Source organism: Atractosteus spatula, chromosome 9 (assembly GCF_055471065.1).
Source record: "Atractosteus spatula isolate fAtrSpa1 chromosome 9, fAtrSpa1.hap1, whole genome shotgun sequence".
Lineage (NCBI taxonomy): Eukaryota > Metazoa > Chordata > Actinopteri > Semionotiformes > Lepisosteidae > Atractosteus > Atractosteus spatula.
In genome coordinates, this window is record NC_142714.1 from 1955808 (window position 1) to 1975420 (window position 19613).

The 19613-nt window shown below is 39.2% G+C and overlaps 1 protein-coding gene across 2 annotated transcripts in view; it reads right to left on the reverse strand.

Moving 5' to 3' along the window:
* Nucleotides 1–2676: 2676 nt before the first annotated feature.
* bcl11ba (BCL11 transcription factor B a) overlaps nt 2677–19613 on the reverse strand; it is a 59636-nt gene continuing 42699 nt past the window's right edge. The window contains exons 3-4 of one of the 2 annotated variants that reach the window (XM_088925367.1): nt 8092–9948; nt 2677–6087 (exon numbers count right to left, since the gene is read on the reverse strand). In XM_088925367.1, the coding sequence (XP_088781493.1) occupies nt 6065–6087; nt 8092–9948 (1880 nt within the window). In that variant the 3' untranslated portion in view covers nt 2677–6064. Of the gene's footprint in view, nt 9949–19613 lie in introns of both variants that reach the window. The other variant, XM_088925366.1, reaches the window with a different exon arrangement.

Here is a 19613-nt window from a genome sequence, read left to right on the forward strand (position 1 = left end):
ATTTAAAAAAAGGACGAATGTCTTTCTCCATGTGGCACTTTTGATATGTGGAATATTCAAGCAAAAAGTCTTGGAAGTTTGCAAGCCCAGAGGTTGCAGTGCGCTTTTGAATGTGTAACAAGACAAGGGCTCGAGAATCATCAGGAAACAACTCAGATGCACCTATAATTCCTAATATTGGCAGCATCACTTCATTTCACTACGGAAGTGGGTTTGACATGTAGAAAAAAAAGTGACAATTACCCAGTGGAGCAGAAGCTGAATGTGACATCCCAGATTCCATTTGCATGAGTACTTGTACTGTTACAATTTGGAAATACAATACAAGAAAGGCCGAAGTAAAATCCTAAGAACGGTATGCATTTTTTATTCCTATTGCTGCCTGTTCTCTCTTTTTGTGTTCAACGACAGTTCTGCTGCCTTATTACCCACAGCAGTCTAACTGGATTTAGACTTTCTAGCAGCTCAGCCTCCAGTGTCATTTAACTGGTCTAGCTGTTTGCAGGCAGCACTTTCAGTGGAATGTACGAAGAAGGCGCCTGTCAGTTTTCTCTTCCCATGCTGAGCTAATCCTCCCTGCAGGGCACTTCAAAGAGCACGGTAGTCAAGGATATGGTTAATTACTGAATCTCCTTGAAACTGATGCCAAATCAAGACTTTTTCTGGTCCAGCTGAATTCTGTCTAGCCAGGACTAATTGTGGGCCCTGTTTCATTCTAAAAGGGAAAAAAAGACATGACAAAATCTCCGTGTTAAGAGTGGACTCACCGTTCCCCTGATTTTACTCTCTTCAACATACATTTTTATTTTTGTCAAGAGAGGCCTAAGGTATGGCTTGATCTGTGTGTACATGATTTCTGATGCAAAAGTAAATGATCTAGATAAGTGTGTATATATGAAAATCAAGCTTAACGGTAGAAATTGGGTGACACGTCTTTGCACAGAGGATTGTGGGAATGTGAATCCAGCATTCTAGCCACATCCTTGAAGCCGATCTGTAGGTTCCTTTTTTAAAAAAACGGCCTTGGATACATTCATTCATCCCTCCACACGCAGCAGTGTATACAGTATGTATATAGGATAGCGCCAGTATGTCAGTGTACGAGCTGCAAAAGAATAAGTAGGGGTTAAAGCTCAGCTGAAAGGCAAAAAGAAAAAAAAACACGTTTCAGCTGTGGAGCCTCTTCAGCTTTGTGAGGGGATGAGGGCGAGAGCAGGAATATGAGGCAAAGCATGGGTAAGGAGAACAAAAGAAAAGCCAGAATGTTAAAAGATGTTAATATGATATTATATATCCTATTATATGTATACCAGTGTATACATATTATATACGTGTGGGTGTATGTAAATCCAGTCCTTCATGCACTCACACATATATTTGTTTCTGTAGGCACACCACATTGTGAAGTGAATATGTACAAAAGGAAACACTACTGTATGTACCTTAAGCTTGCTGCTTATCTTCCAACCGAGCTAACGCCGGCTGTTATAATAATTATAGGTAAGGCTTGTTCATGTAGCCACTTTGATTCTATCAATCCCAAAGTTATGTTTTCCTGATGCAGAGCAATTTTGAAAGCTGTTTTGCCACAGTGTTCATAATTGCACATTACAGTTTGCATTTGCCGCAAAAATAATATTTATCCTCTTAAAATGTTGTATTTTTTTCAATTCCATACTCTGTCATTACGAGAAAAGTTAAATTAAAGTCAAACATTTTGCATCTAATTGCAGGATACATGCTATGATAAAAGTAACTTGAACTAGATCATTTATACCTGGGAGCCAAAACTACAATCCTTAATCCCTGACATTAAGTGGTATTTTAAAACAACAAAAATGTTTTAAAAATAAATGAAGGGGGGGGGGGAAACAATGGATATTATTTTAGCTGATAAAGACATGCTGTGGCAGTAGAATAATTTCCTTCTGGAGTTGCACAATCTTTTGTGCATGTAAGTGTACTTTGCCTAGAAAGATGAAGTGATCACAGAGATCCATACAGGAATATAAGAAGCTCTCAGATATTCAATTGCATGGAGGAATGTGGCATATTATTCTTTCACTGAAGCTATCATTGTGTAAGTTATTGCAATGGACAGAAAAAGAATAGAACAAATTGTTAACCTAGTAGCTGCACTCTTGCTCAGCACTATAATTCCTGCTGCACATGTGGCTTTGACATAAAGAATTCACTTCTGGAAGGACTTTTAAGAAACCAATCAGAGTTAAATAATATTTAGTTCTGTGTTTTGTTTCATTCAAATTTCTTGAGTTGCATTTGAGATTTTCTTGAGTTGATAAAAAATCTTGCAAGGTAATTAATAAGTATTCCACAGATTAAAGAAGAGAAGTTCACCTCGTTGTCAAACCAAAAGCTTAGCTACAAAAGTTTTTTTTGAGAGAGGTTTGAATTTTTAACTCAGAAGAGGCTATGTCAGTGAACTCAGTTTTCAAAATCATTTTGTGAGAGTCTTGTGTTAATCTGCAATGCGGATATTTAACACCACTGGAAGTACAATATCTGCAAGTTTGAATGATTGTGGTATAATGTGAGACTGCAGGTGTCATGGCCACTGGACTGAAAATTAGCAGTTTCCACTTTGCTCAGTTCACAGAGCTCTGCCGACATACACAAAGTTTTCACACTAAGAAGATTAGTGAATACAAACAGGTACTGTCACACAATTCTGAATATTTTATTGCAGAATTGCTCCTAACATTGGACCTAAATATTCAAATATCTGAAATGAGCACAGTTGGTCATTTAAATCACACAACAAGAGATATCAATTTGTCCAGACCTTTTTTAAAAACAATGTGCAGGGTTCTGGGTACCCAACAAGTAAGTAAGATTTCTGAAACAAATGGCTGTAAAATAATATAAATTGAATTCATAGCAGAAAGAGATCAGATTAAATCCAGAAAATTAGACATGGATATTTCTAGTGAATAATGCAGAGCTGTTTTGATACTGTAAAATGAAAGAAAACAGACAAATGAGGTGGAGTCCTTATGTAATGTTTACTATAATGATTCCACGTAGGCTAGTTTAGGCCCCAGGACAGCAGGTGTCTGCATCTTGGAATGACATCATAGACAACACAAGCCATAGCCTATAGAATCAGTTCATGTATTTAAATAAAGTGACATCACACACAGAATGCATAACATCCCTATTCATATTCCCTCCCCCTCCCCCCTTTTCGAACATTAGGACATATCAAAAGTTACAATTCCATCCCAACCCTGCATAATTATTAAATACAAACATTAAGAAAAAATAATGGAATGTCAAATAAGGAGTGAACAGCAGCAAAGCACTTTTATTCAAAGGACTGGCAAGACCTGCATACCAAAGTTGTCTCGTTCTGACTAGGAGGTGAGAGCTCCTAATGCTTAGACCTCCCCAAGCAAAATAGGGCATTGTCATGGAGTGGGGTGCACACAAGAAAGCAGCAGCAACTGTTCGGCTGTGCCTGATGTGGTCTATAGTGCTGAGGGGCTGAGCAGAAGCCAAGAGGAAACAGCTCTGAACCACTGTCCAAGCCTTGCTCTAAAGCACAGTAACAATGTTCTCCTGCAAACTCAGTGCAGAGGAACTGGACTTTTCTTCATGTGGGCAATTTTTAATGACATGTTTTAGCGGACTGATATGATTCCATGCAAATGTGTTCAGTTTATGAAGCACCAAGTGCCTGTAATTGCACCCCATGGTTAGAAGCAAACACAGTTTCAAGCTGATCCAGTGTTGAGTAGTGCTACACTCATTATGAAAAGCATTGGATAGGACTGTATTAGACTGGACTTTCATAAAGATAAAGTATCTTGTGGATTACTGATCATTTCAAAGCCATCTTATATACCTACTTTATAGTTGATGCTACATTTACAGAAATTGCTCAAAGTCTTACTGAATGTTCTTTTAAAAGCAATAATCTGTTATAAAGACTCTTTATTGTGTGTGCTTGAATAGTGCATAGCAAATTCCCTAGTGCTGGTTTCCCTGTCTCATCTTAAGACTATGTACACAGAAGCCCACAGATCTCGAGCCCTGTGTGTCATAGTGGGCAGGCAGGTTTACAGGAGAGTGAGACAGAACAAGGGATGTCTAATGAGAGAGTGGAACAGCCTGTATGTGTGCTCTACTCTGTTCGTGCAGAACAGTTCAGAGCAGGTGCCAATAAGAATCAGGTCTCGCACTTTTAGACCAGGAGAGTTTTAAAGGGTTGGCCCATGTAGCAGAAGATGCTGCCAATACCTGTCAGAACACACATACACACACAAAAAATCCAGGGTAATCATAAAAAATATTTACAACCAAAATACTAGTAAACAAAACATTTACTTTTGCATTTTTGTAGCTAAAAGGCTGTCAAACAACCTTTTTAACCCATCTGTACAATATGATTCATTTCAAGAATACAAATTATTAGCATTATTTTTTGCACTATTTTATCCTGCCAAATTAAAAAAATATATTGTGGCAGCCTGCGTGTTCTATGTTGATTTTTTTTCTGTTTTCAGTTAACAGCCCCCCTCCCCTCCACCCTCCCCCCCTCCCAAAAAAAACAAATGACAAAAAAGGTACTTTCGATACCTTTTTCACAAAAGGATGCGCATACAAGTTAAAAAATACAAGCTCCAGTAAAAAGACAGCAAGTGCCTACACAAGTATTTTAAACCAGCCATTAAGAATATCCATTCCAGAAGAAAAATAGGTACAGTTCAGGAATGTGATCATTTTCCTGCAAAGCAGTAACAATTTGCACTGTGTTCTACTAGGGAATTCTCTACACCACACAGCTGGTCACATTGCTCCCCACACTGTGTTTACAGCTCGGGATTTCTTTTTTATTTTTTACACCCAAGGCAGAATAAAGTTTTACTAAAACTCAAGACTTTTACAGTTACAGTGACAAAAACATTTTAATAGACCCACCATTTAAATTTTGACTGCAAAATAAAAATAAAAAAAGATTTTTTTTCTGTTTTTGTAAAATGCCCAGGCATTCTCCAATATTACAAATACTGGTATACTTTTACAGTAAACAAGAAAATTGTAATATATATTTATATATATTTACTAAAACCCCGTCACCAAAAAACCAATATACACATAGCCACTATGGCATTCAGAGAAACTTTATAAGCAAACTTGGAAAAAAAATACTTGATCATTTAAAACACACATACACGCAAATAATTTTTTACCCTTGTACTTATTTCAATACTGTAAACGTATTTTAAGACAGAGTGCACTAATTTTTCTTAGTTTCTGCTGTTCCTGAATTTTGTCCAGTCTCGTCCTCGACTATCTGTGGTTTAACATTCCACTCCGGCGTTTGTCTATCGAAGGATGAAGTCTTGTCCTGAAGTGAAGAATTCAATATATGTATGTGCGCTTCTATGCATAAGAATAGGAATATGCAAATACAGACACATATAAAAGTTGTGCTGGGTACTTCTACCTAAATGTATTTTCTGTTTCATTTTTTCATTTATTCTTTCTCGAAATTCTCTTAGAATTTGTATGCAAATTAGGATTATGTCAACAAATTGATGTTTTTTTTTCTTATTCAATCCTTTTGCTTCACAAAAGTGTTGCATTTGTCTCAAGAAACATTAAATAGGAAGATCAGTATTCAAGGCACACCCATGTCAAATTGAATGGCAGTAGAACAACTGTCCCAATAAATTAATTTAAAATTTTATAGTGCCAGTATTGTGAATGCCACGCTGAGCAACACTGGCACTTGAATCTCAGACACTCCCTTGTTCTCTAACCCTTTTGTGGGGTAAAGTAGATCCATGAAAAGTAATTTCTTGCTCAGAAGCCGTTTTTGTAAAATCAAATTCTAAAGTGCGGGTCGACTGAGTAGATCTTTCTTTTAATTATTAGACAATGTTCCTACAAGTTGCCAGGACTGGGAAAAAGCATTATTTAAAATAATGCGGCATTGTAATTTAGGCAAAGATGGTGCTTGCTTAACAGAATTTTTTTTAAAAATTCAAAGTTCAGCTGTGCATTCTTTATGTGACAAAGTTGCTACTTCTTAGAATGTTCAACTACACATCACAGGAAGTCCTATATGAAAAAAAGAAAGAAAAATAGTCTTACTTTTTTAGTACAGGTTTAACAGAGAACTACAGATACTGTTACTGCACTGTGCAATGAATTCATCTGGAGAGATGGTACTGTTTCTACTCAACTGGGAAGTTACCAGATTAACCAGAAAAAAAATCCATTACCATTTTGAGGGTGTCGCACTAATTCAACAGATACATGAATTACGTTATATTATAATATTTTAGCTATGGGGTCCAGGGCTCTAAAAAGAACTAAACAAATGAAACTAGAACTTAAATCAAATATAAGTAGGGTAAGCAGATTTTCTCAAGTGATTTGGTATTGTAATGTTTGGGATTCTTTAATGAAGATGCAATTTCTTATTTAACATTTGAAATATATATCTCAATATATCTGGTTAAAAAGGTGACATCCATTAAGACTGAAAAATTTGAGTATTCCTGACAAAAATGACCCATTCTCATCCAAAAGCACACATAGCTATAGATGACATAGAACAGGTTACAAACAATCACTTGAAATTTATGGGATGATTACAACAGAAAGGAAGAGATATAGTGCTGAAAGCTATTTGTCTTCTTCAAATGTAGTTCCCTTTTTTCAAACTGCCTGGCACGTGGTTTGTGAGAAACAGCTGAAAAAGATGTGCATTCCAATGAGTTTCCATCGGTTTTGTTACTGAGACCTAGTTACAGAACTCAATAGCCACATATAAAACATTTTAGCATCAAGCCATGTTCTTTAGGGGAGCTGGCGCTGTGAAAAGCTAGATTTCTTTCCAGTTAGTGGGAATTACACTCTAGACGCAGGGAAACTAATGTACTAAACTATGCTTCCTAATTATCCAGAATAAGTGAACCTCACAAATTATGACCAGTTCATCTTTCTTGTTAGTTCTCCTTGCACTGCCTTTGCATAGTGCAAATACTGATGTAAATATTAAAATACATTTTATAGTATTTGCATCAATTAAGTGGATACTAGCTGAGTTAAATGAGAGGGAGGGTATTTCATAGTGATGTCAACAGTTTGAATTTTATCTAATTAGACAACCTGTATGGTAAACCCCATGCTAATATTTTCTGTACTAGCGTTGTATGGTTTGGTACTTAGTACCTAAAAGCAGCTGCCTCTTTAATTATCTGTTTTAACAGTTTTTAGTTTTCTCTTTTTTAAGTATTATAGGGAAAACTGGATTCAAGAACCCCATCCCTACCCTTTAATTTACTGTCAATACTGACATTCAGTGCTACATACCCAATTAAATTTATAACATTAAAAATTAGTACATGCTACAACATTTAAAGATTGTTGTCCGCTCTCGTTTCTATTATGTAAAACAAAAAAAGTAACTATCTTAGTTTTAATAAAAATTTCTAGATTGTTTCCGGCTTCTCTTCAAGAAATTACAAGTGTAGCTTAAATATACAATATTCTAGAAGCAGCGGCCCAAAAATGTAATTTAAAAACAACGGTATTATTTTTCGCTAAAAAATCTCAGGATTTCGTCTGGGTTAAAAAAGCCCAGCAATTAAAATAAGAAAGTAAACCCCCCAAAAATGAAGAAATAAACAAAAATGTACCTGCACATGCCAAAAATTATTACAAAAATCCAATAAATACAGAAATTATTGCACAGTTAAAAGGCTCCACGTATATTTTACTGCTTTAAATCATCCTCAGATAGTTTAAAAATTAAAATGCCAAATGAGGCAGTTTAGGCCGGTTTTAATCTTAATCTTATGTACTTATTCTCAGTTGGCAGTTTCTTAGGCAAAAAATAAAATTAACCCAAAATCAATTGGAAAAAAATCCAGCTACCCCCTTTTTTCAAGCAGTGGCAAGGAGGATTTTGAAAACTGGTTTAGCTTCTTTCTGCTTGCTCAATTTTTACCTCGTTCGTCATCAAATGTTCTCCATGCCACTTTTTCATGTGTTTCTCAAGGGTACTGTACACGCTGAAGGGCATTTGGCAAATGTCGCAGCGGTACACTTCCTTACCAAGCTGGCCGTGTGTCTTCATGTGGCGGGTGAGCTTGCTGCTCTGGGCACAGGCGTAGTTGCACAGCTCACACTTGTATGGCCGCTCTCCTGTGTGGCTGCGCCGGTGAACTGTCAGGTTGCTACAGTTCTTGAAAACCTTTCCGCAGAACTCACAGGTATCGCTTCTCCGTCCCTCCTTGGAGCTGGGCCTCCCTGGCCCGGGTCCTCCTCCGAGATGGGGGGTGCTGCCGCCGCTCGCTGTCCCACTGCGCCCTGAGAGGCCCCCGTCCAGCATGTCTCCCGGCGGGGTGGAGAAACGCAGGCTGCCGTTTTCCGAGGAGTGCTCTGAGGAAGTGGCAAAGGGGGATTGTCTAGAGTCGGTGAACCCCAGGAAGGGGTCTTTTATGAAGTGCCTGGATGCTGCATAACCTACCAGCCACTGGGAGTAAACGTTCTCAGAGGGGATCAGGGGAGCTGGAGGCAAGTCCAAATCTTTCTCCACCTTGATTCTCTTGGCTGAGGAGTTGGACAAACTCGGGCTCGTGATAGGGGTGGGCTTCCGAGGAAACAGGCCGGCCAAGGAGTCGCCTGAGCCAAAGTTTCTACCATTCACAGCTCCAACCACCTGATCTATTTCTCCCACCACCGAGTCTTCATCCCCCGTATCCCGGTGCCCATCCGAGCTCCTTTTCAAGAAGGGGCCCCTTTTCCGATTGTCGACTATCAAGTCATTGTACTGCTGGATTGCACCCAGTCCCACGTTCTCCACCATCTTGCCTAATGAGAGGGCCTTCTCATCTGGTGGAGGTTTGGAACCATTCTCTCTGTTGCGGCTGAACTCTGAGTCCATGCTGAAATTCGACTCTGGCCTACTCTCGTTTTCCAGTTCCTCTTCTTCCTCTTCCTCCTCCTCTTCCTCATTGTCCTGGCCCAGAGATGTTTCACTTTCATTCCTGAACTCTCCTTCTCTGTTCTTAATCCCCTCGCCAGTGATCTCACTTGTGCCTGGCTCTGGAGAGCTCGTAGTTGACAGCCCATCATCAGACCTCCCTGTCATGGAGCCGGACTTGTGCATGTGCGTCTTCATGTGTCTCTTGAGCTTGCTGGCTTGGGAGCAGGCGTGGTCGCACAGCTGGCACTTGTATGGTTTTTCACCCGTGTGGCTTCGGCGGTGCACAACCAGGTTACTCTGAAACTTGAAAGTCTTTCCACAGAATTCACAGGACTTGCTCTTGGACTGGGTCTGTGGCGGGGTGGTGCTATTTGGGGGCATTGGTGGCAGTGGTGGGGTGCTCAGGAAAGGGGATTTGGGGCTAGGTTGGAAAGGGTTGAGGAGGCGATGCATAGGGTTGGTGCGGCTCGGCGACAGTGGCGGTGTGGAGTTGTTGTTTCCTGCGAGCTCTCTGAGCCGCCGGGAAAAATCCATAGACTGGGACTCTATTGCCATGGGTGTCAGTCGCATTACTCTTTCAAAGGCACTGGGATGCTGGGAGATTAGGCCCATTTCTTCGGCACTGAGGCGTTCCAGGCGGTGAGGGTCCAGATGATGGCGGGGAGGTGGACTGACGAACGGGGGAGTATTCGGTAGGCGGCTTTCCACAAATCCTGGTGGCTCCCGCAGCACAGGTCCCGTCATCCGAAGCAGATGGAAAGGGTTGCTGTCTCCCAGAAAGTTGGTAAGAGGGGACTGGGGTATAGATTCGGTTCCCATGGGGGGAGGAATGGTGATCCTCGGAGTGAGGGAGCTGCTGGAAGGGTTTGTCTCCAGGTAGATGCGGATGCCATGCGTGTTCTGAGCATGCTGGAGGAGGAACCAGGCGCTGGCAAAGGGCTGCTTGCATGTCGTGCAAATGTAGCTTGAAGGCTCATCTCTACCTGCAATAAATAAGAGAAAAAAATGGATTGTAAACAAAACATAATTCCCAAAGAGGAGCACATTTTTTGAATACTGAAGCTGTTGTTATCTGTTACATCACAATACTAAAACACTGTCTCTTTATTAGAAATGGTGTCTTGTAGGTTGGAATGTCTACATTTGTTTGACGTTTGAATGAGGTACTTGTGATTTTACTAGAAAAGTGAGCTCTACCTCAGGACACAGAATCATCCTAGAAAAAAAAACGCCCATACCATAAAGCAATCGAACCACAATTCCTCTGAAGAGAAATGGAGAATGAAAGCATCACAACAGTTCAAAGGTCTCTGTTATGCCTGATGCAAAGTCCACAAATAACAGAAATCTTAACTATTCCTGTCTTGAGAGGTAATGTATCCACCATTACATTACGATTTAGTATTGATTATACTATTAAAGCTGCAAATATGCTAGAACCTTTAATTTCCATGAATTCCTGATCCTTTGTCAGTAGTTCTATAACATTGCAAGGTTTTGAATCTGATAACGATTTTATCTGCCAAATTCAGTTAAAGAAATTGGCGTGCTTTACATACTCTCAACATGTAAATTACCAGAGTTAGATGGGATGCGCTAATAATGGGGAAAGTGCATGCATGATTTAAGCACTGTTTAATTGTCCTTTTTACAACCCACTGAATATTTTACCAGCAAAAGGCCAGGCAAGTGTGCCTTTACAGCTGAATGGTACTATCTCCCAAAAGACTCTATTTAATCTTTTTCAAGACCAGGATCATCCCTGTAATATCCTGCTATAAACAACACTAAAGATTTGATTATAGACACTGCCATCGCCACAAAAAAACAAAACAAGCAAGACTTTTCCATCTATGAAACAAACAAAAGGTTATATCATGATGAACCCTCGGAAAACAAAAGAATGATCAATAATAAAAATAAAAACTTTAATTGGAGAGAATAAATTAATATCATTATGAGAGGGTTATTTAGTATTTAAGTCAGTGGTATTTAAAATGGTGCCTTGGGCCATTCAGTGTCACTCTAGCCTCACAAAATTAATCAATTACAACAGATGGTTGTACTGTCAGAGTTCTTCATTGTGGGTTATTCTAGGTGTCTCCATAAAGCCATTGCACTCACTTTATTACCAGCCTCCCTAGAGAAGTAAACCTCCCTTACTCACTTCTTTCATTTAGCAGGGCAAGGGACGTATTAACCATGACAATTATGTCAGTTACAGAGTTACTTTAAGTACTGACTCCTCCTAAGTGATATGAAGGTTATTTAAAATATACAGGAAAAATAAGTACTTTTAACCCAAGTTAAAACTATATCTTATAAAGAAAGTGTAATTGACCTCTATCCCTGCAGTAACATCAGTTGGGATAAATTATTACGAAAAAAGTGAGAGATTTCTCTATTTCTCCTTCTATTGTTTCCAGTGACAGGATAATGTGTCTTTAACAGCTTTCCTCAAATTTACATTCTTTTAGGACTGTTTGAGTCTATTAATTATGAACCATAAGATTAATCCTTTGCTAACGAGACAGGTCAGTTTTGCAGCAGTCATTATGGTATTCTGTTATGTAGCAGTTTTCAACTTTAATACGGTTTCATATTCCCCAAATGTCAGGTACTGCACAGCTCTACACAATAATGCAGGACTTTCTAAGATCTGTGTGTGATGGAGTGTCTACTGTATGTCTCCTGTCCTTCACAGTCTGGTCACTCCCAGGCCTGGGCTGTTTGTTCATCTCTAAAGCCCTGGCCAGCATGTACAAAGAACATGTTTATTTAATTGTTAAACGAGTGGCTAGTAAATCACAAAGCTGATGCATCGTCCACATGGATGAGACATACTAATAATAAAACAGCTATAAATTTGGCAGCAACTAAAACATGCATACATAATCAACTTTTGAATATCAAATATTGAAGTATATAAAATAATATACATCTACATTATCTATATTATGCAATAATATATCACTAATATAATTAATAATAATTTATATTTATCGTTAAATATAAAACCCTAATGAGTGACTAAATTGTGATTCAACTGAGTGGCATAATTTTAGAGCTTCAGATACATGTAATTACTGTGGCTCTCCTGCTCCTACTAGGAGGCTGGTCAAATTGATAAAAGCCCTCTGTGCAGAAGAGGCAGGAGCTCTGAGACGCAGCATCGCAGCACCTAAGGAAAGGAGAACAGCAGCTGCTGCAGGCTGCTCTGTACCTTCAGCTGTACATGACAATGCGAGGCTGCTGCCACACTGCCAAGCGCAGGCTCTTCGATGAGAAGGGGACCTGTTCGAGCACTAGGGCAAACAAGCAGATATACACAGCGAGACGTGGGAGCTAAACTGTAGTGTAGTCTTTGGGGATTTATCAAACCGTGCCTAAAATGCTAATTGTGCCCTTGAAAAACAAGTCTCATTTATTTATGAAATTAACGCATACTGTTCTGACCTAAACAAGCAATTCTAAAAGTACTGCCGCAGTCATTGTATGAAGACTTGAGTACTTAGCCATTTGTCTGTACTGTATGAGCGAGTGTGCTTATGGAGATCATGAGAGACGTAACGAGATTCCCCTGTAAGCGCATATCCCACTGTGCTGATCAAAAGGAAACCAGGGGAATGTCTCTGTGCTGGTCAGTTCTGTGCATGAGTTCATCCAGTCTTATTATATGCCAGTCAGGATGCAGAACAAGCTTTCTTTAGCCTGGGCCAGGATTTAAACTCTACGGCTAAGATTTAATGTATGAACCGCACAGTATGAACTGTGGCACAGTAACAGATGTTTAGAAATTTTAACCAATGGTTTTGATTTTGCCGCTAGCTGTATTAGTCCTGGAGTTTGGCGTGATTTGTTTTGACCAGCACTCAATTGTTGTGAAGTCCTTGGACAATCTGACAATAAGCTCCAAGTCCATGTAAAATAATATTTTTCTTATGTTAGAATTGCATGCTAAGCACTGAGTATGAAGAAGAAATTTGTAACTCTACACAAATTCCATGTTTTTGTGCCCAAGTGGAGGAAGTAATCCACAAAAACTTTGCTCTTTGGCTTTTCTAGAGAGAAATAAGTTAAAGTCACTATTTGATTCCTCTTGGAACTGTCAGTATTTTATGATGATATTGATATGTCTGGCACCCTAAGTTTATTAAGGTTTGTGTGATGAATTTATTCTTCAAATTGAGTTTTTTTTGTATGTGTATTAAATGTATTTTCAAATTATAACACAACTAGTTAAAAATAATCAACTAACTATTTCAGTTATAACAGCATCCAATATTTGAATATCGTTTAATGTAGTTATATAAGTTTGAAATAAAACAGCAAGTGACTTGAAAGTAGACATACAGTTCTCACTCATTAAAAACCCCTATTATAACACCGTTCCCTGACTCTGACATAAGACAACTGCTATACCTTGGCTCCCAGCAACATTAAATCCTATTAGAATCATTGTCATTATATCACACAACTCGTTATTACTGGCAAAATCGTTAGCTCCCACAGGCACTCTTATAATGTGGATGGTATACGAAATTAAAATGTTAATGTATTCTGTCTTAGTTTGTAAACTTTATTATCAGTTTACAATAGTGATTATCATCACTATTATTATTTATTGAACAGTTACAAACCATTTTGGAATAATATCCTACAGAAGACAACTGTGGTTTTTAAGACGTCATAAATTAATTTCCATTCACAGCATTTGTAATTCATTAATTCGTCTAATTCATTGTATCAGTAAAAAAACCTTTCAACTGGGATATCTGTTCTTTGTAATATACCGTATATATACAGTATTAGAATGTATCTTAAGATCTTTAAAAACCACAGTGTTTCTTTTCTCTCCATACTTATGTAGAAAACAGGGCTTTCATTTAGTGAAAATAAAGCAGAACGTGTGATAGCAAACAATGTATACAAAATTTAAGAACTGCTTTATACTGTATAACACTTCTTGCCAGCACCCATATCACCCAGACCAGTAGCTGGATGGGAGACTCCTGGAAAAGCTAAGGTTGCTGCTGAAAGAGGTGTTAGTTTAGCCAATAGGGGGCGCTCACCCCACAGTCTGTGTGGGTCCTAATTCCCCAGTATAATGGGACACTACACTGTAAAAAGACACCGTCCTTCGGATGAGATGTAAAACCGAGGTCCTAACTCTGCACGGTCATTAAAAATCCCAGGGTGTTTCTCGAAAAGAGTAGGGGTGTTACCCTAGTATCCTGGACAATTATCCCCCTGGCCTTTAGCAGTCATGGCCTCCTAATAATCCTCATCTCTGAACTGGCTTCATCACTCTGCTCTCCTCCCCACTGAGAGCTGGTGTGTGGGGAGCGGACTGGCGCATCATCCAGGTGGGGCTCCGCAAACCTACAGCACCAATGTCCAATCAGTACACCCCCTTGCCCAGAGGGCCCGCCTCCACCAGGAGGGCGGCGACGGGATGTTCACATCACCAGTCCTGTTGGCCACGTGAGCCGGAAACGAGCACGGGGTGAGGCCGAAACTAAAACCGTTCAGGTGGATCGGCCTTCCACTTCCCTCCTGCTCCCACTTCCTGCTGGGCAAGGCTGTGGCTGAGAGTGTGAGAACCAGGTTTACGGGTACAGCGCCGTCACCTTGAGATCCAACACATGAGACAGATTGGGTCCCCCTCCCCTTTCACTTGAGCACTAGATGGAAACTTTCTTACTTTCTCGCTTGCCAGTGCATGTGCAAACACCACGCTCTGACACCGACACACCCCTCTCTTGAGATTTGGATAGTCAATAAAGCAGTAGCTTAGTTTGTTTTTTACGGATGTGTGCTTGTGGTTTTGCGTATTTGCCGTTTTTGTATGAACTGTTGGGACAGTCTCTCTGAGCTCAGTCAGCACACTTAGAAACGCTGGGTGTGCTGCAGACCCGGCGCCCCTGTCGGGACACAGCTGCTGAAGTCCATCAAAACGAGGATGCACCCCCGATGGGCTGCTATCTCCGAGGACAGAGTGCCTGAGAAGAACATTGAGGAAAACAGCAGTGCTACTGGTATATAAATGGTTTGCCATAAATCTATTTTTACTGTAATTTATAATACCAGATGAATAGGCAGGCCATGACTGCAGTACGGGCATGCAATTTTTTCAATACCTGGTAGCAACATTAAGCTGGTCCTTAACAAATCCGCCTCCATCTATCGATTTTCTAACCACTTTACCCAACTGAGGGTCATGGGGGAGCTGGAGCCTATCCCAGCAAGCAATGAGGGCAAGGCAGGGTACACTCTGGACAGGACGCCAGTCCATCGACAAACTACATGTATTGTTGCAAGCTGCATATGACTTAATACGCAATATCATTGAAACTAAATAAATCAGAGATGAGCTGTTCCCAAGGATGATGCCAATCTTTCAGACAAAAACTGTATTTTCTATAAATGATATAAGATTTATTACCCTTAATCACTGTGACTCAAAAGTAAATAGACAGACATGAGATTAGGAAAACAAAAATTCTGCAAACTTATTGTAATGTATTAATGCTTGGTTTGTACATGCAGTACAGTAGACAGTCCAATTAGACTTTATAAAACAAACTTAAAATTGGGATTTCTGGATTTAAAAAAAGGCCACAAAATAGTAGTGTGCACCATACAGCATTATCGTTCAAGAAGAACCTCCCAAGCAAAGCAGTTTTTTCAGAGATTGTCTCAGAGTCCAGATCTGTCCACAACTGCTCCAGATACTCCTGTGTGAATTACTACTCAATATATATGAATTCAAAAAACTTAACTCCTCATCACCATGCTTGGAAAAAAAAAGATGCATTGTGCAATTTGCTGGATCACAAGTTATCATAGCAGGATCCTGTTCTTGGATTAAATATTTTCCGTGCTCTTTCAATGTAGATGTCAAATTGTCAGGAATATAAAGGTAAAAAATCTCCTCAAAAATGAATCCAGTTGAATCTCCCCCATCCCAAAAGCAGTTCACAGTCAGGAAAATAGACAACTGTGTGCATTTAACATTTGCAATTTATATTTAACTGTATAGTGCTGCCAGTTCAATTGTAACTGCTTAGCTACCTACCCCTACAGTGTGTTTTACCTTTCAATTTGTCCAGACACTGGTCAGTATCACCTACCATGGCTACTGCTAACCCCAGAGACTAGAAAATTACTATTCCCAACAACAAAAAAAGAGCAGCCTATGGTTTTCATAGGTAACCTTCTCCTTTTTATTTCTGGTTCATATGGCTGGGCAAGAGGCTTACTGTACAAGCTCAACTTCTCACAGAGCACAGAAGTCATTGGGGCTGAATGTCCATTTCTGCCCCACAATTAAGACGAGTCAATGCATCCTGCCTCAAATGGTATTTCTCCTCACGATAAAGGGACTCGGGCGTGAGTTTATTGAGAACTGTTCAGTGTCTGCCCTCCCGGGGGGATTTCAGTCCGACGCAGATGGCAAATAAAGTATTCAGCCTTAGGCGAGAGCACATTATGCTAATTCTAATGTCAGCTGTACTTTAATATACAGCTCTATTTAATCACCCCATTATTTCACATTTCCATATGAAAAAAAAAAGGCAGAAAAACCTGCGGCACTTCTGCTGCCGCTGCCGCTGCTGGGGCGGATGCTTCTCTGCTCTGTGTGACAGTGTGAAGATCTTTCGCTGTAACTCGCTCGCCGGCGCGCGCGCACACACACACTCTCGCTGCAGCGCGCACACACGTGGACTCAGGCACACTCGCACACGCTCAGCGAAAGTGCGGGGCCGCTTCAGTGCCCTGATTGTTTGCAAGTTTCTCTGGGCGTGACCTGTCACAATCCGTCTAGGCAAACTAATAAAAGACAGTGTCACCAAATTCCGTTAGTGATTTTACTACCCTGTTTAAAAAGCTTTTAACAAGGCTTCAGGTGAATGCAGTACATTAGGACGTTGCAAGCAAACATGCAAGCGTTAGCTTTTTGAGTTGGATTTCAAGTAGACAATTTCAAATGAAAACATTTTAAGCACGGTGTGAACCAGCTGCTGGGATTTCGGGAAATTCGAAACTCAGCGCAGTTGATGCCTCGCTGCGCGTTAGACTGGACTGAATTAACCAGATAGTAATAATAATAACCGCCTTACGTTTCGAAACGGGTTTAGTAAAATATGTGTCAATCAAAGCACACAAAATGAAACAAGGCCAAACAAAATATTATTTTGTAGCTGTTCTAGAATATTTAGGAAGAGTTTTGGCTTGAAGGTTAGGGTCGGAATTTACACGAGAACCTTCCGTGATCTCTAATTAGGCAGGTGCAGTGTGGCACGTGTGGTGACTGGGACGTATTTCTGTTCTCATCAGTATTAGTTTAAAAGTATTCAGAAGACGGAGTTTCCAGTCTATTTGTTTCTGAAAATCAGAATTGCAAATATCTATTATTTCGCATAGTTGTTGTTGCTGGAATCCTTAAATTATTTCATCTTAAAAAAATAAGACCCAGCAATGACGGCTAGAAAATCACCTAAACTTTATTTTGTATTTATTCTAATAATCCAGTTTTTGGTTGTCGGCATGTACTGTATTGACAGCGCGAGTGAGCCAGATTAAAAAAAAACAGAAGATGCTCTCAAAATCAGCAGAACCAAACTTTGGTCATGAGGCCAAAAACACGATTCTATCGAATTCTGACTGCTGCACAATAAAACCTAATTTAAACATAAAAAAAAAGGATATTGCATCTTTTAATGAGGTGCTCATTTGCTGACATTGGTTTTTACTACAGGGACTTCATTTAGGCTGTCATTAAGCTATTATCTAGCGTAAAGAATTTTGCTGTCCTGTAAGTACCGTGTTAGGTCTGGAAGCTTTTCTCTCTCTATTAGTGGAAGCGTGCCTCGTTCGGCTGGAAGGGTGCCTGTGTTTTGTTTGGCTTTCCTTCACACACTGCCTTGGCAGGAATTCTCTTGGATGGCTTACAGAGGGAAAAAAAATCATTCGAGTACGGTAGCAATCTCAATCTAATAGGAGTCCGTCACACGCTCTCTGTAGTGTACAGTATTAAAGTCGATGTTTCCCTCCCAACACAAGTTGCTATCGTCGTACTGTAAAAATGGATTCTTAAAAACGCAAGCTATTCAATGTATGGGAAAAGGAAATAAATGCAAACAATATATTTAATCCTTTGAAAGGGCGACCTTTAACATTAGGTTCCATTCCTGAAGGCAACATAGTTTTAAATTAGGCACTTACTTCATTAACCCATTTTACACTATTGTGCTAGACAGGACAAACTATCATCTCAGTTGTCCGTTTAAAGAAAGACAGCACATTTTAAGATAAGCATGTTAAACTATCCATTTTCTTATTTGACATTAATTTATTTCAGTACACCACGATTCAATACTGTAATGGAAATTGCACTGACTCTCCCTTGTTCGAAAATGGTAACAGGTACTTAAATGCTGTGTTTTAAACACCCATTTCAACACAGAGACTGCAGCTGAAGCCTGTCTATAATCTTCAGGTTTTGAAGCACGTGTTAAACTACTGAAACTCGAGATCGAAGTGCTGGAATCTCCTAACCAGGCACAGTTCACACACCTCTCAGAAGCCTACATTGCAAGCAAACATGCATTAAATATCTCTTACTTGTCATCTATCAATTCATTAATGAAATGTCAGATTTTTACATACAGTGGATTTCTTTATAAGGTCAATACCAAGGGCATTACACACTTCAAATAGTTATAATCCTTTTGCTCACTAACACAACATAATAATGAATCAATAAATTATACATACCATAGTTCTAAAATGCAAAAAGATATATTAAAAAATATTTTTTTAAATCAGTTGAATTCTGAGATGCTGCTTTGTTTGAGTATAGTCATATTACACACAGTCAATCCTCTCTAGAAGCACTGTCAATTTCTTGTGAAACCTTATAAAAGTAGTTATGAAATTATTTAACATATTTGGAAGAAAAGTATAACATTTTCAAAATCTATATGGTCTACTCTATAGAATTCCAGTAGTTTATTGCTGATGAGGGAAACATGCTGTGATTTTAATGTTAATTCAGGAGGATTTCTGGATTATTATCCAAGTGGAAGCACTGTTTGAAAATTAAGAAAGATCTTCCTCTATAAGATATGCACAATGACGTATGTCCTCTTAATTAGAACTCAAGCTGCTGTTTGCTGAGAAGTCTCATCAAGAAATGTTGTTACAACCTCAATCACAACTGACATTTCCCTAGTAAGCTCCATGCAGCTCACAGTTAATGTTTTCCATCCTCTACTCCACCATCTGAACAATGCAAATAGATTTGTTTCTGGCAACAAAGTCTTAGCTATCTGAATCTGCTGAGTTTTGTAAAGATTGTTGTGTATTGTACTGTGATGCAACATAGTGGACACAAGAATATGGGGAACTCTGCTCTTTATATATATGTCCACATCAGGTGTGTGTATTCATGGATTGATGTTAATATATAAAAATAAACACACAATGTGTAAATATTTTCTTTTTTATATAGTGTGTAAATATACTACATAAAACTGTACACTTAGTTTTCCCATTTATTTTATTTGTATATCATACATGAGCAGCTCCTAGTTAAAGATAATTGTTATAATTGATATGCAATAAATGAATATGCATATGGAAA